The following is a 25,399-nucleotide window of genomic DNA, read 5'->3' as shown; positions in this document are numbered from 1 at the left end:
TCCCACCCGGAGCCCTAAAAAGCATCCTTCCAGTATCTTACTGTTTTTACAATCTCTAATCTCTACCCACACAGAATCATCAACATTTATTCCTTCCATAATGTCATCCCTTTCTCTTGATACAATGCTGTCCTTTACCCAGATTGCTACTCCTCCTCCTATTCTCTCCTTCATATCACACCGATACACCTTGTAACCTTCTAATCCTGTCCTCCAGTTACTCTCCTCCTTAAACCATGTCTCACTCACTGCAACTACATCGTACTCCTCGCATCTCTACTTTGGCTTCAAGCTCTCCCATCTTATTATTTAAATTTCTGGCATTGGTATAGAATATATTTAAACTTTTCCCTTCCCGAAATTATATTTTCCTCCCTGGCCTTACTCATCCCAATTACTTCATCCGTTCCTTCCTTTATAGCTTCCCCACCCTCCGCTGACCTAAAAAAAAGCCTGAATTCCTTCCTCAATTCCCACTGCAAACCTTGCTGCCCCCTTTCTATTTAACATACGGCCATCATTCCGGAAACAATCCCTTTGTCCCCGAAATTATTCCCACTGCTTCCTCCCCACACCATTCTTCCAGCCATTGGTTGACGTCTGTTGCTCTGCTCATAATTTCTATATTGTTTCCCAATCTTGGGTGAATCCCAGAAAAAAATGACCTCACAACCCTTTGCTTTCAGCCGCTTACCCAATATCCTGTATCTATTTTACAAAACCTTTGAGTAAACTTTCTCTCCATCATTCACACCTTGGTGTACCACAACCAACTTCTTCCTGCCGTGACCCGATACAATATGATTTATCCTTCCTTCAATGACCCTAACTCCAGCTCCTTCAAAACTACACAGAATTCTGTGTCTCCAATCCTTCCTTCAGAATGAAGAATCTACATATTTAATAATCTCATCACCCACAAAAACTGTCTCCCATACCTCATGACGACTAATTTCTGTACCTACACCACTGCCTGCACCCGCTGCACATCCGCCACTGCCCGCACCCGCTGCACCTCCGCCATTGCCCGCACCCTCTGCACCCGGTAATAACCTTCCTCAAGTGGACGATTTCCTCACACTTCCTACAACAATAAGAACCCTCTGCTTCCCCCATTATTGACGTGGCCCACATTGAGCAACTGTGACATTTTACGTACTCCTCATCCTTTCTCATTCGCTCTCCATTTATAACCTTCTTCATCCCCATCCTCCCCAGGCCCCAACTGACGTCACGCTAAACTTATCGCGGGGCCTTGCCCTGCTTCTTTCAATAAACTAACTCAACTACCTGCTAAAACTGTTATGAACACAACACTAAACTACAGTAATTTGACTGCACGAAGTCGACGGGTATGCCTCTGCTCTCCCACACAAACACTTGAGTATTGACATATTTGACCCTTGACCTTTATCATATCTGGCCCAAAATATAATCAGTTAATTGCCCTGTCCAACTTTACCTTTGTACCAAGTTTGATGAAATTCTGTCCAATATTTGAGTTAGGGCGTAAACAGTAAAATTTATGAGTTTGACCTTGACCTTTGACCTTTATCACATCTGGCCCAAAATCTAATCACTTAATTGCCCTGTCTTACTTTACCTTTTTACTAAGTTTGATGAAATTCTTCAATTTGCTTCTTGAGTTATCGCGTAAACAAAAATCCGGACAGACGAACGGACGGACGGACAACCCAGAAACATAATGCCTCCAACACCCTTGGTGCGGAGGCATAAAAAAAAGTACAGTTTCACAAACCCTGACACAAATCTCGATAACAAAATACGCAAAACGCTTTAGGACTGGAAACTTAGTTTTAGAGGGACTGGAAGGAGAGCTAGTCACCCAGTCGTCTTCATGCGCCGATCTCTGAACCGGAAGTCCGGAAGTGACGTATCCAAAGTGACGTGTCCTTCCACACTCACCACCTTTCTCTATTTCTAATTATCCCAACGACTAACACATCTTGGTTTCTGCACATTGCCAATAGAACCAACCAAAGATGATGTTAAATGAAGAAAACAAATGCAAAAGATTGTATTATGCTGCAAAAAAAATGAATAATTAAACTGCATTTTGTTCTTATATAAACAGGATGAAATTTCATTGTGTGGAGAAAAACATTCCAACAGGAATCCCAAATGAACTCGTCTTACTCATTGGGTGCTCAAGATTTGATTCAAAATAGTTTTGATTCAAAACAGTTGATATTGATTCTTGACTTTGGTACTTTTACGAGAGAGTGTTGCTGGTGGACCTTGAGCACCCTGTGGAATTATGGGTGTGACAGATAGCAGACAAAGCTGGGGGAGGGGGGGCAAGGCCAGAGAGGAGATGGTAGAAGATAGAAAGAACACCTATCTGCCTGCGGTGACAGAATGAGACACCCAAAGACTCAGCTTCACCACGGGAGATATCAATGATCTTAAATGCCTTGGTTTCCACAGCAAGAAGCCGAGAAAGGTGAGAGGCGGGAGCACCAGCCAAGAGGGGAGAGCAGTACTCCATGAAGCTGTGGACAAAACTTTGTTTGTGGTCAGGAGCTCAGGTGTGCCAAGGAATGACTTTGCACGACAGAGGATGCCCAGTAGGCGACTGGCTTTGGAGGCCAGCTTGGAGATGTGGCTTTCCCAGGAAAGATCATGGCAGATAGTGAGACCCAGAAGTTTGAATGAAAGGACAGCTTGAAGAGGATTGTTAAGAAAGTAGATGGGGGGGGGGGTCCAGACGGTCCTTTCAGACAGACATAGTGAGAGTGTGAGATTTGTCAGGATTGAAACACATTCCACATGTTAGACAAACTTGTGATTTTATCCAGATCTGCAGAGAGTGAAGAGGCTGCTGCTTGTCGATTTGAGGGATGACAGATGGCACAGCAGAGGGTGGAATCATCAGCAAAGAGATAAAGAGGATTTTCCAGAGAGTCGGAGAGATCATTGATGAAAACCAGAAAAAGTACAAGGCCCAGAACACTGCCTTGAGGAACTCCAGCCTGGACAGGAAGAGGGGATGAGAGAAGTCCATTAATAGTGACACGTTGACTGTGACAGGAGAAGAAGTCTGCAAGCCATGAGTGGAGATTGCCTTCGACACCACAGGAAGAGAGTTTGGTGAGCAGGGCGGAGTGCCAGACAATATCAAAAGCACGCGATATGTCTCATGAGATAGCTCTGATTTCATGTCTGGCTTTGAGGATCTCCATCCATTGTTGGAAGAGCAGGAGCAGTAAGTCCAGGATAGAGTGACCTGGTCTGAAACCAAATTGATGGTCAGAAATCAAGCCATTGGAGAAGAGGAAGGATTTAATGTCAACCTTGTTGATGATTGGGAGAAGGCTGATTGGTCTGTAGTTGCAGGAATCTGTTTTTGCATCTTTCTTATGCAGGGCAGTAATGTTTGCTGATTTCCAAGCAAATAGCAGAAGACCTTGAGCAAATGAGAGGGTGAATAGAACAGAGAGAGGGTGAGCAAGAGCAGAGGAGCAGGTTTTTAGGACACATGGGCTGATGCCGTCTGGACCGGTTGCAGAATCAGAGTCGAGGTTTGAAAGCAAGCTCTCCACCTTGTCAGGAGAAAAGGATACTGAGTCCAGGAACAGCTGGGTGCGACTTGGTAAGGTGGGTGCAGAAAGCAATGGGTTTGGGAGACGAGATTTCGAAGCAAACACATGGAGTTTAGGAATTCAGCCTTTTCATGTGCAGTGCCAGCAGTGCGGCCATTTGAAAAAAGGGAGTGGATGGAGGGCGAACATAAACCAGAATCAGACTTAACACGATGCCACAAGGATTTGGAGGGAGACAGGTTTGAGGGTTCAGACTTGAGATTAGAAAGATGTTGTTTCCTGGCTCTCCTGAGGGTAGACACACACTTGTTCCGAGCTTTGTGGAAGGAACTGAGATTGCCATCAGTTGGATTTGCCTTCAATGAGGTGAAGGCAAGGTGTTTCAGGACAACTGCCTCACCACAAGCTTCAGTGTACCATGGGCAGCAGGAAGGGTATGATAACTAAATACGAGATGGGATAAATCTGTGCATGAAAGAGAGCAAGTTTCTTTGAAAAAATCCCAGGATGAGTTGGTGTTGGAGGAAGTAGAAATGGGAGATCAGTCTAATAGTTTGATGGCTGCTTGAAGTCCCTGCCCGTCGACCTGAGTGAAATGCCAGACTCGACGGCGCTGAGGTAGTTCTCTAATAACAGTGAGAGAGATATTTTTCTTGACAAGTATGTGGTTAGATGAACCGATTGGAACAGAGGAAGTACAGCAGATATTTTCAGGGAAATTGGTCAAAATCAGATCCAGAAGAGATGGAATACCTTTGTTTGGGATCCGGGTTGGGAAGTTGACATATTTTGTCAGTCCCAATGAGTCACAGAAGTCTTTTGCTGAAGAGCCATGGCAGGTGAGGAAGGTACCCACACAGCCCACTGGCATGATGACAATTGAATTCACCACATAGGAAGAGAGAGTTGGGATGAGAGAATAGAAGTTGGTCCATGTTTTCAGCGAGCGAGGTGTAAATGGAGTCATCACACATATAAACATGAGGTGGGAGTGGAGGGGAAGCCGAAGCCAGAGCTATTCCTGTGGGTGTGGGGGAGTGAGGGCAGTGCATGGAGAGCGAGAAATAGAGTTTTTGATGAAGAGAGCAACTCTGCCACCAGGACGAGGCTCAGGTCTGTCATAATGGTGGAGGGAGTAACCAGGGAGAGATACTTGGGAGTTCGAGACATCTTTTAGGAGGAAAGTTTGTGTTAAGCAGATTATGTCTGGTTTGTCAGTGGCAACATGTATGGAGAGATCTGTCTGGTTTGAGCGAAGACCCTGAATGTTTGAGGCCCACACTGTTAAGAAAGACGGAGGGGAGGAGGCTTTGGGTGCAGGGGAGGGGAGGGGGAGTGAAGGACGAAGGAGGAGGGGTGGGGGGGAAGGACGGAGAGATGTTGACAGAATGTGGGGGATTACAGAGGAGCTTGGGGAGAGAGCCATATGAGGAGGAGAAAAAGCTCAGTGGTGATGGGATGAGACAGTGGGGAGTAATAAGAGAAGGGGCAGAATGAAGTTGAAGATTGGAGGAGGTGGACGGATGATATGGAAGAGAGAGGGCAGGGGAAAGAGGCAGCTTTGTGGATGTGAGGGGTGGGCAACTTTGTGAAGGGGGAGTGAGGGGGGAGATTGGAGGGAGAAGGGTGAGAGAGGAAAGTTGAGGGAGAAGGGTGAGGAGGGAGTTTTTGAGAAAGGTGAGAGGGAAGCTTGGAGGGGGGAAATAGCGTGAAGGTTGCTTTGAGAGGGAGGAGTGAGAGGGAAGCTTTGAGAGGGAGGGGAGATGATGAGACCAGGCATGGCCAAGGGGAAGGAGGGCGATGGCAGAGGTGTGGATAGGGGAAGGATGAGACTTAGTCGTGGTTTGGTGAAGAAGGGAGCAGGCAGGAGGAGGTGGTGCAATATTTGAGGGGTTGGGAGAGGAAAGAAAGAGCATGTTTGAAATGTTGAGTGTACTGATTGACAGAGTGAGATATCTGTGACGTAAAATTGAGCCCAAAGATGTTAGAACACCACACACTTTGGGTCATCAGAGGAGGAGTTCACACTGAAGCGGAAGACAGTGAATCGGGGCTGAGAGTGGAGGTCGGATGAGGAGCAAAATGGGAGGGGTAAGGAGAGGGGATAATAGGTGAGGAGTTAGGAAGAGGTAGATTTAAGTCGGTGGGGTGAATTGGCACTGAAGTTGGAAAAAAAGGACGATTGATGGAACATGAACATACATTGCAAAGTAGGATTAAAAAATAAATAAAAATTCGGCACACGCCGAAGTAAGCTGGTAGTTCGACGAAGGTTACAGGAAGAAGGAGGGGGTAGGTTACAGGAGGTATAAGGTAAGAGGTTAAAAGAAGAAATAATTTATTTTCTTTTTGAAAGATGAGGTAAGATTAGGTGAAGGAACGGTTGAAGAAAAAAACCATGAAGGTGCATGGTGAACTTGGATCAGCTAATGTAGGAGGAAATTGGGAGATCAGCAGGAGGAGGAAGAGGAAGAGTCGGTACCGGAAGTCACGTGGTTTCGAGGGGTACAAAGGTGAGGAGAAGGTTTGTTTGTTGTTGTAATTTAAAAAATATTTTAAGACATGATTGATGAAACAGAGGGGATAGTTGGGATACAGCGGAGGAGGGTGGAGGATAGGAGATAGGATGGAGCGAAAAGTGGCGAAAATAATAACTCATGGTAAAAAGGATAAAATATAAAAAACACAATCGTGCAGATAAACGGGATGAAGGGTGGGCCTCAAAGAAACCCGATATAAAAAGACCACGAAAACTCAACGAATAGCACAAGTTTTAACACAAGACTGAACTGGAAACACACAGTGAACACAGAGATAACAAAATAACAGGAAAAAAAAACGACCGGAAAACTTATCTTTGAGAAAGTCAGCAGAGACCCTGAAGAAGAACTGCCTCCACCGCTCAAAAACCGGAACCGGAAGTGGATATTGAAGTAACTGCTCAAGAACCGGAACCGGAAGTGGATATTGAAGTAACCGCTAAAGAACCGGAAGTGGATATTGAAGTAACCGCTCAAGAACCGGAACCAGAAGTGGATATTGAAGTTACCGCTCAAGTGAACGAACCGCTCAAGAATCAGAACCGGAAGAATCCGGAACCGGAAAATTAAAAACAACAAGCATTTTGGCATAACCTGGAAGTGAGCCGTGATTTTCACATTTTCTTTTTGATAAAGGCAAAACTCGAAGCCCATATCCCCTCCCCGAGGGGAAGAAAAGGAAAAAATAAAAATAAAAAAAATTACAAAAAATTAAACAAGTTCCAATTGCGAACATACCCTATGGGAGTTCATTCGTACAACTCTCAGGTGAACGACAGCACGGATGACAGATAGTTTAGATATTCGGTAAGATTTTCATCGCATCAGAAAAAGAAACCAGAACATCTCACAAGAGTGAGCCGACTTTCATATCATCATTTGCGACTTAATTTTGCGTTGGCATCGCCCTGCACATTAAAAAAAAAATTAATAACAATTTTAAGAAAATGGGCCAAAAGGGCCGTTTCTCGGCCCAAAGGGCCGGAGTCGCACTTTGGGCTCAGTTAATGCCTGGGGAATGGTCTCTAGAATATACCTGTCAAGTTTGGTTCGGTTCCGTTTATGAACAACTGAGAAATAGCAATTTTTTTTAAAATGGCCCGAGAGGGCTGTTTGTCAGCCCAAAGGGCCATAATCTTACTTTGGGCTCAGTTAATGCCTGCAGAGTGACCTCAAGAATATACCTGTCAAATTTGGTCCGCTTTCTTTCACGAATAACCAAGAAATAGCAATTTTAAGAAAATGGAGCGAAAGGGCTGTTTCTTGGCCCAAATGACTGAAATCGTACTTTGGGCTCAGTTACTACCTGGGGAATGGTCTCTGGAATATACATGTCAAGTTTGGTTCGGTTCCATCCACTAATAACCGAGAAATAACAATTTTTAAGAAAATGGGCCAAAATGGGCCGTTCCTCGGCCCAAGGGCCGCAATCGCACTTTGAGCTCGGTTAATGCCTGCACATATGTGTCTAGCATATGCCGGTAAATTTTCATCGAATTCTGTTCACGAATAATGGAGAAATAGACGTTCTAATGAACTGTACTCAAGAAAAGAGAGAACGCGAGCAGTGCTTTGACCCCGTGGGGTGGAAGACCCCACGGGGTAAAAATCTGTTTCATTAATTTAAAACTTTTTATTGCATTTTCTTCCTTGGATCTTGTCTAGATGGGTTGGTGTGGTGTTCGCGCAGGCATGATGGGCTGAATGGCCTCCACCTGGGTTGGATTTCCTTGTTGTTCAAGTGTAAACTGAACCTCAACACAAAGAATGTCAGAAATAAAAAGGAATGAAAAAGTCCTGGAATGTGGAACTTTGAGCAACGTGGTACAATATAATTGTCACGTATTCAGGGATCCACGACCCCTCACAGGCCGCAATTGGAAGACCACACCAAAAAGATGATAAAGACACCCCAAGTCACAGAACCGGTTGCAACACAGATTCCACAAGTAATAGACAAACAAGACTTGTGTCACAATGTTGCTTATTAGAACACCAATTACATTTACAATTAATACACTTCACCCAAATTACCTTGACTTTATCCTTAAATACAATAAACTAGCAGTTTACAAAAACATGTCAATGTAATCTCCAAATCATGAAGCTGGGCATGCACTCACAGTGTGTGTGTGTGTGTGTGTGTGTGTGTGTGTGTGTGTGTGTGTGTGTGTGTGTGTGTGTGTGTGTGTGTGTGTGTGTGTGTGTGTGTGTGTGTGTGTGTGACATATCAAGCATGTGATGATCGACTTGATGGGGTAATGAGCAGTTGAGGCAGTTGTAACTCATTTTGTGTCAAATCATGCAATAATTCAGTTGTTCAAGAGCGACAGAACATTCAATGAAAACAACAGAATAATTGTTTGTGTCCGAGAACAAACTTGTGTCCGAGGACAAAAATGACACCAGAATGATGGACAAGTTCAAGGAATTATGGGCACGTTTTATTTCCCCTCCATCCCATGACAGTGACCCCTGTTCAGTTGAGATCACGCCACATATCGACAAGCTGATACACGCATACATCCCAAATTAGATAACACAATCCTTCAAGTACTCTGGTGGTTTGGATATTCGTCCTTCATGTCACAATCCTGGCAAACATCAAACATGTTTGGGATGGGATGGTATAATATGTCAATGGTCGCAAGATCATCTCCGATGCCTCGTCGCCATGAGCAAGTGTGCACCATGCCCTGCCAAAGATGGCAAGTTGGAGATGACGAAAAACGAGTTTGGAGGAATCTGAAGCAGGGTTTCATTTTATTTATTTATTGTATGTGATCAGAGGTGAAGCGATACCCTGCTCCGAATCCTGGAGAGTTGTGACGTGGCCTTCGGTGAGGGAAAGCTCATGACGTCACACAGCCTTGCATACTGTTCTAATATACCCTCATATAATTGGGGTATGAGGAGAACAAATTAAGGAAAATAATGAAAAACTGGACAACAGAGTGAGAGCTCGCTTATTGGCTCGAGATCCCAACAGGTCTATCCGTTTGTGTCAGTCCTTCCAAGTGGAATGGAAGGAAAACATTGCATTAAAAAAATTGATTTGACTTTCGATCCAAGACGGGTTTGAACAATACTAGAACGGGTTGGTGGGTTTTCAGAAACAAAATGGACCAAACCTGTGAAATGTGCATCACTTGTCTTGCCTACTCTGCCCTGCACAAAACTGACAGATGCTCCACTTCGTGGATCATGGCACATTTGGGGCTAAGCCATGACCAATCAGCCGAACTGTCAAGTCTACATTAGCTTGTGCCCAAATAAGGACAACACCAAAGCACCATCAATTTTTTGTGACCCAGACAGTATTTTCCCCCTCGTCTTCTTTGTTCCTTGTGCTCTTTCATACATAAGCCTCAGTCTCAATGAAAACATAATGAAGGGAAAAAAATTATGCAGCTAAACCTCAACAGTGCCAGAAGAGAGAAAAATGCCTGACAAACAGCAGCTACAAACAGCACCAACCTCCAGACAAAAAATAGCAATGGAAACTGAGGGTGAAGAGAGAAATAGAATGCGTGTGAGCACACGGCCAGGCACGTGAACTATGATGATAATATACTCAAGGACGTTTCCTTCAAACGACACATGTGTACATCGTGTGTCCAAAGCCTCAAGTTTATTGCTCACCTGTCGACTTATGCACATTAGGGTCACATACGTCCTCAGGGTGAAGCTTGCACAGGCCGTGGAAAGATTCCAGGTGGAAACATTTGCTCAATAATTCCACATTCACCTCCTGGTGAACGCCCATGAATCCCACAACTGAGCCATCAACCTGCTCACCACACCAGCACGTCAACAACCATCGCTTGTCCTGGTTGAGACTGGTCCTCGACCAGCCAGTCATCAAAAAGGCTTATTGAATCATCACAATGCTGAATATGATGACTTTTTTTGTATACCTTGTCAAGGCTCATATGAGAGACAACACAATGCACAGCAAGGGGGAATGAGACAAGAGGGGCAGGAGTGGGAAGGACAAAACAGTGAGGAACAGAGACATTAGGATATCTGTGAAAGGGAGAGGGATGGGGCAGGGAACACGGGGTATACAAGATGGACACTACAGGGACTTTCAGGAAGGAAAGCAGGGAATTTAAAGGAGGTGGGTTTGGGGTGGATTAACGGGGGTAGAAAAGTTCGAGGATTTGGATGGGGGACGATAAGAGGTGGTGGTGAATAGCTGTTTTGAAGGCCTCGAGGGAAGAATTGGATTGAAGAGAGTGAGGGAGTTTATTCCAAAGGTGGGGAAAAAGAGGAATGAAAGAGTAAAGGTGAGCAGTGATTCGTGATTTTGGTAGTTTTACCAGAAAGGGGTTGTTGGCAGACTTTGAGCACCCTGCAGAAATGTGGTGGGGACATATCACAGAGAGAGCAGGGGGGAGCGAGACCAGAGAGGAGATGGTAGAAGACAGAAAGACCACCGACCTGCCTGTGGTGAGAGAGTGAGAGGCCCAAGACTCAGCCTCATCGCGGGAGAAGCCAATGATCCGAAATGCCTTGGTTTCCACAGCGTGAAGCCAAGAAAGGTGAGAGGCAGGAGCACCAGCCCAGAGGCGAGAGCAGTACTCCATCAGGCTGCGGACGAAAGCTTTGGATGTGGTCAGGAGCTCAGGTGTACTGAGGAAGGACTTTGCATGACAGAGGATTCCCAGTTGGCGACTGGGTTTGGAGGCCAGGCTGGAAATGTGGCTTTCCCAGGAAAGATCATGGCAGATAGTGAGACGCAGATGCTTGAAAGAAAGGACTTCTTCCAGAGGATTGTTGAGAAAGTGGATGGGGGGGGGGTTCCAAATGGTCCTTTCGGAGAGACATAGTGAGAGTGGTGACATTTGTCCGGATTGAAAGACATGTTCCACGTTTTGGACCAGTTTGTGATTTTACCCAGATCTGCAGTGAGCGAAGAAGCTGCTGCTTACCAGTCTAATGGATGACAGATGGTACGGCAGAGGATGGAGTTATCAGAAAAGTGATAAAGAGAATTTTCCAGAGAGTCAGAGAGATCATTGATGGAAACCAGAAAAAGAACAGGGCCCAGAACGCTACCTTGAGGAACTCCAGCCTGGACAGGAAGAGGGGATGAAAGCACTCCATTTAGGGCCACACGTTGACTGCGACAGGAGAGGAAGTCTGCGAGCCATGAGTGGAGATGGCCTTGGATACCATAGGAAGAGAGTTTGATGAGCAGGGCAGGGTGCCAGACCGTGTCAAAAGCACGCGATATGTCTCGGGTTTTGTCTCTGATTTCATGTCCAGCATTGAGGACCTCCATCCATTGTTGGGAGAGCAGAAGCAGCATATCCAGGGTTGAGTGACCTGTTCTGAAACCAAATTGATGATAAAAAATCAAGCCCTTGCAGAAGAGGAAGGATTTCATTCTGAAGCGATGATGGATTCCATCACCTTGCTGATGATTGGGAGAAGGCTGATTGGTCTTTAGTTGCAGGGATCTATTTTTGCACCTTTTTATGCAGGGCAGTAATGTTTGCTGATTTCCAAGCAGATGGCAGATAACCTTGAGCAAATGAGAGGGTGAATAGAACAGAGAGAGGGTGAGCAAGAGCCGAGGAGCAGGTTTTTAGGACACGTGCGCCGATGCCATCTGGACCAGTTCCAGAATCTGAGTCGAGGTTTGACAGCAAGCTCTCCACCTTGTCAGAGGAAAAGGACACAGAGTCCAGGGACAGTTGGGTGTGACTGGGTAAGGTGGGTACAGAAAGCGATGGGTTTCGGACACAAGATTTAGATGCAAACACCGAGTTTAGGCATTCAGCCTTTTCACGTGCGATATCAGCAGTGCGGCCATTTGAGGAAAGGGAGGGGATGGAGGGGGAACATACACCAGAAACAGATTTGATTAGACGCCACCAGGATTTGGAGGAGGGAGAGAGGTTTGAGAGTTCAGACTCGAGCAGAAAAAGATGTTGTTTTCTGGCTCTCCTGAGGGTCGATACACACTTGTTCCGAGCTTTATGGAAGGAACTAAAATTACCCCCAGTTGGGTTTGCTTTCCATGAGGCAAAGGCAAATTGAAAATGCAAATTGAGATCTTGACATTCCCAAACGAACGATGCACCACAGCTTGATCTCTCCGACATCCTCTCCAGAATCCAGTCCAAACAAGTGCTGAAAAGTGTGGGGGCCAGTACACACCCCTGATGAACTCCAGTAACAACTGGAAATAAGTCAGAGATGCAATGACTACATCTTACAGCAATCTCAGTACCAGAGTATAGCTCAGAGATCAGTTTTGTTGGCACCCCACGAAGACCGAGAATCCACCAGAGGACATCCCGATTCACGGAATCGAACACTTTGTCGAGATCAATATAGGCTGCAAGGAGCCCCTGTCGAAACTCACATCTGCTTTCGGTGAGGACCCAAAGAGCATGGATACAGCCAATCATTGACCTCTTTGGTGTAAAACCTTACTGCTCTGGGCGCTGGTGCTAAAGCAGATGGTGGCCAACCCTATCAAGAATTATCCGAGCAAAGACCTTGCCCGGCACTGAGAGCAGCGTCACCCCTCGATAGTTATTGCAGTCCTGGTGATCACCCTTCCCTTTCCAGAGAGGGACAACAAGGCCCTTCTTCTGGTCAGTTGGGATGATGCCTGTGTTCCAAGCAGAGCAGAGAACTGCATGCAATGACATGAGTACAGCATTTCCATAAGCCTTGAAAAGTACAGCATGAATGCCACAAATCCCAGGAGCTTTATCCCATTTCAACCAGTTCACCCAGCTTGTATTTCCAAAAACGAAGGTGGATCAAAGGTGATTTTAGGGTCAGCAATGGGGACAGTAACACTGCTGACATCCAACTCAACCGCTGGTGGGTCAGCCTGGTATAGCCGCTCAAAGTAACCGGTCCATCGCGCCTTCACTTTGGACTCTTCTGTCAAGAGCCCACCACCCTCCACTCTAACTGCAGTACACCAAGGGATGAGTTGGAGGAACGCAATGCATGATTTCCCCTGTAGGTAGGATGAGAATCACTTGACCATAGGTTATGCTACCCTCTCATCATTGAGCTTGCCAACATCCAGCCTTGGCTGAGATGGTACCATTCTCCCAGATATATGCTGCAACTTCAGAATTGCTACCACAAGCCTGTGATCGGTATTGAGGAAATGAGCACTCTGGTAGACCCTGTAGTTCTGGATCATCCTCCAGTGACCATCAACGAGGACATGGTCAATCTCCTTTGTCACACCACCAGCGTTGGAATACCATGTCCAGCGATGAGCTTGTGGGTGCTGAAACCATGAACCAGTGATCCGAAGTCCACGACTTCTTGCAAAGTCAAGGAACTACGTGCTTTTTTGGTTCCAGACCCATTGGGACCAACACATGTCTTATAAACATCCCTATCAGTGCCAGTCGATGCATTGAAATCCCCCAAGACTCGAAGATTATATCGCATGGGGCACTGATCAATCACAGATTCAAGTGCTGCATGGAATGCGTCTTTCATGGTGAGATCACTTGCCTCAGTCGGAGCATATACAGAGACCAGGAAAACGACACCGAAGGAGTGACAAATCCTTAGTCTCATAATATGCTCGTCAACTGGCGTTACCTCAATTATCAATGAAGTCAGCGCATTGGACACAGTTACAGCAACTCCTTGGGCATGGTAACCATCAGAGTGACAAGATCAATTGTGGGTGTAACCACCTGCCATGATCTCACCACTATCCGGTCTCTGAACCTCAGAGAGTGCTGCAATCCCGATGTTCACACGCTGGAGCTCTGATGATAACAGAGACAGGTGATCATCCTCTCTTTGGGATGGGACATTCCAGACACCAACCCAAACAGACCGTCTCAGGTCAACCCAAGGACACTGCCATCTGGTGGACGACACCTCAACACCACTCCGCCACACTCCACCGTAATCTGACCCAGGAAGTTTACCCCATGCTTTTTCTGATGTCTTCAAGGAATGGGGGTTCCCAAGGCTTTGCTCAAATCCTGTCATCCCATGAGCTGCCCTGTGAAGGGCAGCAGCACAAGAGGTACTCCCACGGAGTGGGTTTTCAGTTTTATTTGTGTTTGTGGGTTTTGCGGAATGAAGTGTTTTACGGTGGCCGGAGTGAAAAGCCTGACACCAACCTCCTAAAAAAAGTAACCCCACTGCTGGAGGACGTCCACAGACACAGTTGGGCATGAGATATGGATGACCGTTGGCTCACAAGGAGCTCCTCCAATCTTTGACAGGTTTTGTTTTTAATCCTGCTGAGTGTCCATATTCATACACCGTCCTCACCAGGAAGTCTGGTGGGGGAGTTGGTTGAGTCGCCGACAACCCGACCATGAAATAGGTTAGTACAGGTCTACATGGTACCTGTAGCAAGTCACAGATCTAATCTGGCCTGACCTGACCTGACAATAGTGGTGCATAAAGAGTGCTACCAAATTGTCTTATTAATATATTAAATGTACTTATGATGTGTGCAGTAATCTAAGGAGGACATGACTGGATGAAATGAGGCACATCACGGTGTACATCACAATACACAAAGGTGTATGATGGACAGACAACCTGAATTGCATCAGAATGACAAACATGCATCATCATCAGAAGGAAAGCACACACAAACTATTGCATGACATCATCTCGTATCCTATTATTACAAAAGTTAAAATACGAAACTCTGAGTTGAAGTATTTCATAAAAAATAATGGCTGAGCTTTTTAGTTACATTTCAAACCGTTTTCAAAGCTTCTGGAAAAACATTAAGATTTTGTTAACCTACTTCAACCAAACATCAGTGAACCAAAACCTGAAGGTTTGCTTCACCTGAGACCCTGTTTGAAGGTTTGCCTCTTTATCCTTACCTCTCCAACAGCCAGGTGGTTGTCCTTGTCCTGTGCAGCAATTAGTTCTGCCAAAAAGAATTCACCATACTCCTCCATCAGTTGCTCCTCCTGCTTTTCAAAAAGCTTTACGAGGTCGTCATTGTCTTCTACCCTAAGGTACAAAATATCCACATAAACCTTCTTTAAAGCTTTCTTGCAACTAGACGGCACATCGACGGCACTGATGCCAGAGCATACACAGATGTGTCATCAACAGGGTTAATGACACAGATAATGAGATCACACCTGGCCTGGCGGATTTGCAGTTTGGGGAAGTGAGTTGCACGTAGGCAGACGTAGAGAGAGCCCAAATAATCCGAAGAGGCTCCATCCCTCAACTTCATACAAGTGAACAGGCTCTTCACGAAATCACCTGTTTCACATCAGCCATTGGTGAACCAGCTTGCTCACAAGAGAACATTCGCATGCCTAACCTCTGTATGAAATACTTTTACACCTCTTAGATAACAGCTGATAATGTAGTAATATTAAAGTGATCTTTATCTGCAGCTATCATTGGGGATACCTGCAGGATTGATGAGAAACACACACAAAGGAAAGACAGGTAGCTGCCTCTGCACGAATCACAAGGTCGAATTTATTATGAGAATTGACAACTTCTGTCCTTTATATATGGAAAACCAAAAAACTACCAAAATGGACACGAAATGTAATCTCAGGTTTGGTAATTTCCTTTTTGTGCCAACAGGTGAAAACAAAAGGTAATATAACGAGAGGTGAAAACAAGAAGTGAAAACAAGAGGTGAAAACGAGAAGTGAAAACGAGAAGTGAAAACAAGAGGTGAAAACAAGAGGTGAAAACGAGAAGTGAAAACGAGAAGTGAAAACGAGAGGTGAAAACGAGAGGTGAAAACGAGAGGTGAAAACGAGAGGTGAAAACTAGAAGTGAAAACAAGAAGTGAAAACGACAGGTGAAAACAAGAGATGAAAACAAGAAGTGAAAACAAGAGGTGAAAAGAAGAGGTGAAAACAAGAAGTGAAAACAAGAAGTGAAAACAAGACGTGAAAGCAAGAAGTGAAAACAAGAGGTGAAAACAAGAGGTGAAAAGAAGAGGTGAAAACAAGAAGTGAAAACAAGAAGTGAAAACAAGACGTGAAAGCAAGAAGTGAAAAATAGAGGTGAAAACAAGAGGTGAAAACGAGAAGTGAAAACGAGAAGTGAAAGCGAGAAGTGAAAACGAGAAGTGAAAACGAGAAGTGAAAACGAGAGGTGAAAACGAGAGGTGAAAACGAGAGGTGAAAACGAGAGGTGAAAACGAGAGGTGAAAACGAGACGTGAAAACGAGAGGTGAAAACGAGAGGTGAAAAGAAGAGGTGAAAAGAAGAGGTGTAAAGAAGAGGTGAAAAGAAGAGGTGTAAAGAAGAGGTGAAAACAAGAAGTGAAAACAAGGAGTGAAAACAAGCAGTGAAAACAAGGAGTGAAAACAAGAGGTGAAAACAAGAGGTGAACACAAGAGGTGAACACAAGAGGTGAACACAAGAGGTGAACACAAGAGGTGAACACAAGAGGTGAAAACGAGAGGTGAAAACAAGAGGTGAAAACAAGAGGTGAATACAAGAAGTGAAAACAAGAAGTGAACACAAGATGTGAAAACAAGGAGTGAAAACAAGGAGTGAAAACAAGGAGTGAAAACAAGGAGTGAAAACAAGAAGTGAAAACAAGAGGTGAATACAAGAGGTGAAAACAAGAGGTGAAAACAAGGAGTGAAAACAAGGAGTGAAAACAAGGAGTGAATACAAGAGGTGAACACAAGAGGTGAACACAAGAGGTGAAAACAAGAGGTGAATACAAGAGGTGAAAACAAGAGGTGAATACAAGAGGTGAATACAAGAGGTGAAAACAAGAAGTGAAAACAAGAAGTGAACACAAGATGTGAAAACAAGAGGTGAAAACAAGAGGTGAATACAAGAGGTGAATACAAGAGGTGAATACAAGAGGTGAATACAAGAAGTGAAAACCAGAAGTGAAAACAAGAGGCGAAAAGAAGGAGTGAAAACAAGAAGCGAAAACAAGAGGCAAAAACAAGAGGCGGAAACAAGAGGAGAAAACAAGAGGCGAAAGCAAGAGGCGAAAACAAGAAGTGGAAACAAGAGGTGAAAACAAGACGTGAAAACAAGAAGTGAATACAAGAGGTGAAAACAAGAGGTGAAAACAAGAGGTGAAAACAAGAGGTGAACACAAGAGGTGAAAACAAGAGGTGAATACAAGAGGTGAAAACAAGAGGTGAATACAAGAGGTGAAAACAAGAAGTGAACACAAGATGTGAAAACAAGAGGTGAAAACAAGAGGTGAATACAAGAGGTGAATACAAGAGGTGAATACAAGAAGTGAAAACCAGAAGTGAAAACAAGAGGCGAAAAGAAGGAGTGAAAACAAGAAGTGAAAACAAGAGGCGAAAACAAGAAGCGAAAACAAGAGGCAAAAACAAGAGGCGGAAACAAGAGGAGAAAACAAGAGGCGAAAGCAAGAGGCGAAAACAAGAAGCGGAAACAAAGGTGAAAACAAGACGTGAAAGCAAGAAGTGAAAACAAGAAGTGAAAACAAGAAGTGAAAACGAGAGGTGAAAACGAGAGGTGAAAACGAGAAGTGAAAACGAAAAGTGAAAACGAGAGGTGAAAACGAGAGGTGAAAACGAGAGGTGAAAACGAGAGGTGAAAACGAGAGGTGAAAACAGGAAGTGAAAAGAAGAGGTGTAAAGAAGAGGTGAAAAGAAGAGGTGAAAAGAAGAGGTGAAAAGAAGAAGTGAAAACAAGGAGTGAAAACAAGGAGTGAAAACAAGGAGTGAAAACAAGGAGTGAAAACAAGGAGTGAAAACAAGAGGTGAACACAAGAGGTGAACACAAGAGGTGAACACAAGAGGTGAACACAAGAGGTGAACACAAGAGGTGAACACAAGAGGTGAATACAAGAGGTGAATACAAGAAGTGAAAACCAGAAGTGAAACAAGAGGCGAAAAGAAGGAGCGAAAACAAGAAGTGAAAACAAGAGGCGAAAACAAGAAGCGAAAACAAGAGGCAAAAACAAGAGGTGGAAACAAGAGGCGAAAACAAGAGGCGAAAGCAAGAGGCTAAAACAAGAAGTGGAAACAAGAGGTGAAAAGACAAAGTAGTTCTTACATGGGAGTGTGTTCGGATGAAGAAGCAGGAAAATGAACTCCAGGTCAACCGCAGCAGTGAAAACAACCCTGAAAATACCAACACCACCAAACATTCAACAACGACAAAATTGACATCAAACATCACCACAAAATTCAACAACCATATAATACATCACCACACACTTCAACAACCACAGAATACATCACCACAAACTTTAACAACTGCAGAATACATCCCCACAAACTTCAACAACATCAGAATACATCACCACAAATTTCAACAACTACAGAAAACATTACCACAAACTTCAACAACAACAGAATACATCACCACAAACTTCAACAACTACAGAATACATCACCACAAACTTATATGACATAAAACATCACCAAAAAATTCAACAACTGTATAAAACATCACCACCCTTCAACAATGACAGAATACATCAACACAAACTTCAACATCAGAATACATCACCACAAACTTCAACAACATCAGAATACATCACCACAAATTTCAACAACTCAAGAAAACACTACCACAAACTTCAACAATGATAGAATACATCACCGCACAATTCAACAACTACTTAATACATCACCAAAAACTTCAATAACAACATTATACATCACAACAAACTTCAACATCTACATAATACATCACCACAAACTTCAACAACTACTTAATACATCCCCAAAAACTTCAATAACTACACAATACATCACAACAAAACTTCAACAACTACATAATACATCACAACAAACTTCAACAACTACATAATACATCACCACAAACTTCAACAACTACTTAATACATCACAACAAACTTCAACAACTACTTAATACATCACAACAAACTTCAACAACGACATAATACATCACTACACAATTCAACAATGACTTAATACATCACCACAAACTTCAATAACAACATTTACATCACAACAAACTTCAACAACTACATAGTACATCACAACAAACTTCAACTACTTAATACATCACTACAAACTTCAACAATGACATAATGCATCACCACACAATTCAACAACTACTTAATACATCACCACAAACTTCAATAACTCCGTAAAAATTCACCACACGATTTTTACCTGAATGACATTATTTTCACAGGTTCTTGTTTCAGGTTTTATTCAAGGATGTTAAATTAATGCTTTACATCACATATGTGAGAACCATTTGTGTTCAAGACCTCCAATCTCCCCTCACATTCTTAAAATTAATAAATCTAAGAACAGCCAATCGTGTTGAGAAGTTGTTTTTTTTCTTCTTGTTTTTTCTTTGTTGTTTCCAATGTCGAGGCTCGTAATGAGAGCTAACACACAGAACGCACAAGAAGTGCAGCAGGAGACGAGAGGGGTGGGAGAGGGAAGGACAAAACGGTGGGGAACATAGATATGAGATCTGTGGAAGGGAGAGGGATGGGGGTAGGGCACAAAGTGTAAACAAGATGGACACAACAGGGACTTACTCAGGCCCCCCTAACAAACGGACGCCAACGTTGTCAGACGGAATGAAAACCCGTCATTCTTGCGACAAAAACAGCTAAAATTGATGAAAAAGCGGCCGAAATTGAAACCAACACAGTAATTACGGTCGCAATAGCAGATATAATGGAAACCAACATGTTTATTCTACACACAAGAACGGTCGTGACGGAAACAAGAACGGACAATCCCGAAATAGATTGGTGGGGAACGAAGCAAGATTGGTTATTTCCGTCGCGAAACGTCCGAGACCGAAACAAAAGCGGTTCATTCCGGTTACTGTAGTGCGAACAAGATGGCGGATGCAGTGGAACGACCTGTTACGGAATGTAAATTTTTAGTGCTTGTGCCTCGAACATAAATTTAATATAGATAATATATAGTGGGTAGTACCTGATGTCGTTTTAACAATTTATTAAACCTAATTTTGTTGTGATGATGATGTTTGGTTTGCCTGTATTTCGAGCCCCCGAGTGAAGGATCGCTATATGTGTATGCCCAGTTCAACATCGGGGATCGTGTATGGGATCTTTTTACAGTTTTTACTTCATATTAACTTTGTTATTTTATTGGAATTTGCAATTTATTATTACTATCAAATTTTACCTCTTGCAAATATAAACGATCAATCGTCACTGATCGCTGCAGCACGGGGGCACGAATTACACGAAATGTCAGCCACACATTAAGTCAAGAGGGCGCCTTTATCGCTGCTTGTATAATATCCCGTACCACAAACGGGTTTTCATTAACAGACATGATATATTCAAGGCAGACTACGTTAAAGTTAACTTACCATAACTTCAAGAACTTTTCAAGCCGCCATGTTTCCCACGTTCTGGTAACCGGAATGAATCGCTTTCGCTTCGGTCTCCGCCGTTTCGCGACAGAAATAACCGATGTTGCTTCCATTCCCCACCGTTCTATTTCGGGATTGACCGTTCTTGTGTCCGTCACGACCGTTCTTGCGTGTAGAATAAACGTGTTGGTTTCAGTTATATTTGCTATTGCGACCGTAATTACTCTGTTGGTTTCAATTTCGGCCGCTTTTTCATCAATTTTAGCTGTTTTTGTAACAAGAATGACAGGTTTTCATTCCGTCTGACAACGTTGGCGTCCGTTTGTTAGGCGGGCCTGTTACTTTCATGAAGGAAAGCAGGGAATTTGAAGGAGATGGGTTTGGGGTGGATTAGTGGGGCTAGAAAAGATCGTGGTTTTGGATGGGGGAAGACAAGAGATGGTCGTGAACAGCTGTTTTGAAGTCCTGGAGCGAAGAGTGGGTTGAAGAGAGTGTGGGAGTTTGTTCCGAAGGCAGGAAAAAAAGTAGGAATGAAAGAGTGAAGGTGAGCAGTGATTGTTGATTTTGGGAGTTTTATCAGAAGCGGGTTGCTGGCAAACCTTGAGCGCCATGCAGAAACATGGGGGGGGGGGGGTGGGGAGAGGACAAATCTCAGAGAGAGCAAGGGGGCGACGCCGAATAGGAGACGGGAGAAGACAAAAAGACCACCGACCTGCCTGTGGTGAGAGAGTGAAAGACCCTAAGGCTCAGCCTCATTGCAGGAGATACCAATGATCCTCAATACCATGGTTTCCACTGCGTGAAGCCGAGAAAGGTGAGGGGCGGGAGCACCAGCCCCGAGGAGAGAATAGTATTCCATCAGGCTGCAGAGGAAAGCTTTGGATGAGGTCAGGAGATCAGGTGGGCCAAGGAAAGACTTTGCACAATGGAGGATGCCCAGTCAGCAACTGGCTTTGGAGGCCAGTTTAGAAATGTGGTTTTCCCAGGAAAAAAAATCATGGCAGATAGACCCAGAAGCTTGAATGAAGGGACTTCTTCAAGAGGATTGTTGAGGAAGTAGATGGAGGGTTTTCCAAAATGGTCCTTTCGGAGAGACATCGTGAGAATATGACATTTGTCTGGATTGAAAGACATGTTCCATATGTTGGACCAGTTTGTGATTTTATCCAGATCTGCGGAAAGCTAAGAAGCTGCTGTTTGCCGGTCTGAGGGATGACAGATGGTACGGCAGAGGGTGGAGTCATCAGCAAAGAGATAAAGAGGATTTTCCAGAGAGTCAGAGAGAGATCATTGATGAAAACCAAAAAAAGAACAGGGCGCAGAACACTGCCTTGAGGAACTCCAGCCTTGACAGGAAAAGGGGATGAGAGAACTCCATTAAGAGCCACATGTTGGCTGCGACAGAAGAGGAAGTCTGTGAGCCATGAGTGGAGATGTCCTTGAATACCACAGGAAGAGAGTTCGGTGAGCAGGGCAGGGTCCCAGACCGTATCGAAAGTACGCAATGTCTTGAGAGATGGCTCCGATTTCTTGTCTGGCATTGAGGATCTCCATCCATTGTTAGGAGAGCAGAAGCAGCATATCCAGGGTAGAGAGACCTGGTCTGAATCCAAATTGATGATCAGAAATGAAGCCATTGGAGAAGAGGAAGGATTTAATGTCTGAAGCAATGATGGATTCGAAAACCTTGCTGACGGTTGGGAGAAGGTTGATTGGTCTGCAGTTGCAGGGATCTGTTTTTGCACCTTTTTTGCAGGGCAGTAATGTTTGCTAATTTCTAAGCAGATGGCAGATGACCTTGAGCAAATGAGATGGTAAATAGAACAGAGAGAGGGTGAGCAAGAGCGGCAGAGCAGGTTTTTAGGACACGTGGGCTGATGCCGTCTGAACTGGTTGCAGAATCAAAGTCGAGGTTTGACAGTAGGCTCTCCACATTATCAGCAGAAAGGACACGGAGTCCAGAAACAGTTGGGTGCAACTGGGTAAGGTGGGTGGAGAAAGCGAAGGGTTTGAGGCACAAGATTCAGAAGCAAACACGGAGTTTAGGCATTCAGTCTTTTCACATGCAGTGTCTGTGCAGCCATTGAGGGTAAGGGAGGGGATGGAGTGGGAACATCCACCAGAAACAGACTTAACTGGATGCCACCAGGATTTGGTGGAGTGAGACAGGTTTGAGAGTTCAGACTTGAGATTATAAAGATGTTGTTTCCTGGCTCTCCTGAGGATGGACACACTTGTTCCAACCTTTGTGGAAGGAACTGAGATTGCCTTCCCTTGGATTAGCCTTCCATGAGAGGAAGGTAAGTTGCTTCAGGACAACTGTCTCGCCACAAACTTCAGTGTACCATGGGCAGGAAGAAGGGTAGGATAACTGAAGATGAGATCGGATAAATCTGTGCATGATAGAGAGCAAGTTTCTTTGAAAGAATTCCCAAGACGAGTTGATCTCGGAGAAAGTCGAGATGAGAGACCAGTCCAGAAGTTTGATGGCGACTTGAAATCCCTGCCAGTCTGCCTGAGTGAAATGCCAGACTTGACGGCACTGAGGTGGTTCTCTAATAACAGCCAGAGAGATGTTTACTTTGACAAGCACGTGGTTAGAAGAACCGATTGGAATGGAGGAAGAATAGCAGATGTTTTCTGGGAAATTTGTCAAAATCAGATCCAGAAGAGATGGAGAACCATTGGTTGAGATCTGGTTGGGGAAGTTGACCGATTGAGTCAGTCCCAATGAGCCGCAGAAGTCTTTTGCTGAAGTGCTATGGCAGGTGAGAGAGGTACCCACACCCAGCCAAATGGCATGATGACAGCTGATGTCACCACATCTGAGGAAGAGAGAGTTGGGATGAGAGAATAGAAGTTGGTCCATGTTTTCGGCGAGCAAGGTGTAAATGGAGTCATCACTGTTTGGTGGACGGGACAACACACATATAAACATGAAGTGGGAGTGGAGGGAGGCCGTAGCCAGAGGTATTCCTGGGGGTGTGGGGGAGTCCGGGCAGTGCATGGAGAGTGAGGAATAAAGTCTTTGATGAAGAGAGCAACTCCACCCCAGGACAAGTCTCAGGTCTGTCATACTGGAGGAGGGACTAACCAGGGAGAAATATTAGTGAGTCAGAAACATCTTGAAGGAGGAAAGTTTGTTCAGCAGATCATGTCTGGCTTGTCAGTGGCAACCAATATGGAAAGATCCGGCAGATTTGAGCGAAGGCCCCAGATGTTTGAGGTCCACACGGTTAAAGAAGAGGGAGGGTTGGGAGCTTTGGGTGCAGGGGAGGGGAGAGTAGGACAAAGGAGGAGGTAAGAAGAGTTGTTGAAAGAGTGTGTGGGGTTGCAGAAAAGCTAGGGGAGAGGGCCGGATGAGGAAGCGAAAAGGCTCAGTGGTGATGGATTGAGGTACAGTGGGGAATCATAAGAGAGGGGGCAGAAGGCAGTTGAATATTGGAGGAGGTGGAGTGATGAGATGGAAGAGAGGGTGGGAGGAGGCAGCTTTGTGGATATGAGGGGGCAACTTTGAGAAGGGGGAGTGAGGGGGGAATGGAGGGAGAAGGGTGAGAGGGAAGAGTTGAGGGAGAAGGTTAAGGTAGGAGTTTTTGAGAAAGGTAAGAGAAGCTTTGAGGGAGAAGAGTGTGAAAGTTGCTTTGAGAGGGAGTGGTGAGACAGAAGCTTTGAGAGGGAGAGGAGACAATGAAAGCAGATACGGCCAAGGTGCAGGAGGGCGATGGGAGGGGTGGGGAGAGGGGAAGGTGAGACTTGGTCGTGGTATGGTGAAGAAGGGAGTGGGCAGGGGGAGGTACAAGATTTGAGGAGTTGGGAAGAGGTGGAGGTGTGATGAGGGGAAGGAAGATGCATGTTTGTGGTGATGAGTGTACTGATTGAGAGATTGAGATATCTGTTAGGTTATAATGGAGCCCACAGATGTTAGAACACCACACACTTTGGGACAACAGAGGAGGAACTGACACTGAAGCAGAAGGCAGTGAAGAGGTGCCAAGAGTGGAGGTAGGATGAGGAGCAAGATGGGAGGGGTAAGTAGAGAGGATAACAGTTGAGGGGTGATGAGGAGGTAGATTTGAGATTTATTCATCAGTATGTACCTGAATATTTTACTTGCAAGGAGATTGGGGTTTTCTTCCTCAGCCACAAGGTAGTGTAGAAACAGCGTGTTCTGTGGCTGAAAGAGAAAGAGAGAAAAGATGTGTCTCTAGCATGTACCATGCCATGCCAGCATGTGCTATGCCATACCAGCTTGTGCCATGCCATCCCAACATGTGCCGTGCCATAGCACACCGTGTCATACCAGCATGCACCATGCCACCGTAATTGCATGTGCCGTGCCATGCCATACCAGCATGTGCCGGGCCATAGCACGCCGTGCCATGCCATACCACCATGTGCCATGCCATATCAGCATGTTACATGCAGCACCATGCCAGTGTGTACCATGCCATACCAACATGTCGTGCCATAGCACGCCGTGCCATGCCATACCAGCATGTGCCGGGCAATAGCACGCCGTGCCATGCCTTACCACCATGTGCCGTGCCATATCAGCATGTTACATGGAGCACCATGCCAGTGTGTGCCATGCCATACCAACATGTGTCATGCCATGACATGCAAGTTTGTGCCATATTGTGCCAGCATGTGCCATACCTGGATGGATGCACCAGGATCATGTGAGCTGTAGTGTGTATGGTATTGCACTCAGTAGTGAGTATGGTTGTGGAAAATTTCATAATGTACTGTGATGATTATCCATATAAATAAATCTGAGTGTGTGTTAATGTGTGTGTGTGTGTGTGTGTCCTCCATAACTCTAAAATTATAAAACGCAGAGGCCCCAAACTTTTCATGCATACTAAGGGCACTCCAAGGAAGTGTATGAGTGAAAATTGGGTGTTTGGGTAAATTTAAACACCCCTATTGAAGATATAATCAATGGCCTTATTTACATATATCCTTTCTCAAGTCATCATCCTTGTGCCCTCTGTCAG

At 44.8% G+C, this 25,399-nt stretch overlaps 1 protein-coding gene and 1 long non-coding RNA gene across 6 annotated transcripts in view; one reads left to right on the top strand and one right to left on the bottom strand.

Annotated features, from left to right (window-relative positions):
* Window positions 1-25,399, bottom strand: part of CFAP61 (cilia and flagella associated protein 61) — a 256,962-nt gene that overhangs the window by 151,595 nt on the left and 79,968 nt on the right. For 3 of the 4 annotated variants that reach the window (XM_085887234.1, XM_085887231.1, XM_085887232.1), the window contains exons 4-8: window positions 24,500-24,576; window positions 18,118-18,185; window positions 15,226-15,352; window positions 14,959-15,091; window positions 9,746-9,893 (exon numbers count right to left, since the gene is read on the bottom strand). In XM_085887234.1, coding sequence (XP_085743360.1) covers window positions 9,746-9,893; window positions 14,959-15,091; window positions 15,226-15,352; window positions 18,118-18,185; window positions 24,500-24,576 — 553 coding nt within the window. The remainder of the gene's footprint in view (window positions 1-9,745; window positions 9,894-14,958; window positions 15,092-15,225; window positions 15,353-18,117; window positions 18,186-24,499; window positions 24,577-25,399) is intronic. The other variant, XM_085887233.1, reaches the window with a different exon arrangement.
* Window positions 6,062-19,358, top strand: LOC147022548 (uncharacterized). 2 transcript variants are annotated; one of them, XR_015059778.1, is made up of 3 exons: window positions 6,062-6,087; window positions 15,490-15,544; window positions 15,689-19,358. It is a non-coding gene; the product is annotated as an uncharacterized LOC147022548 (long non-coding RNA). The 2 variants fall into 2 exon arrangements; XR_015059779.1 differs by lacking the exon at window positions 6,062-6,087 and adding an exon at window positions 14,976-15,096.

Source organism: Eptatretus burgeri, chromosome 7 (assembly GCF_056783735.1).
Source record: "Eptatretus burgeri isolate ZD-2024b chromosome 7, Ebu_testis_v1, whole genome shotgun sequence".
Taxonomy (NCBI): domain Eukaryota; kingdom Metazoa; phylum Chordata; class Myxini; order Myxiniformes; family Myxinidae; genus Eptatretus; species Eptatretus burgeri.
This window is presented reverse-complemented; position numbering and strand designations above follow the sequence as displayed.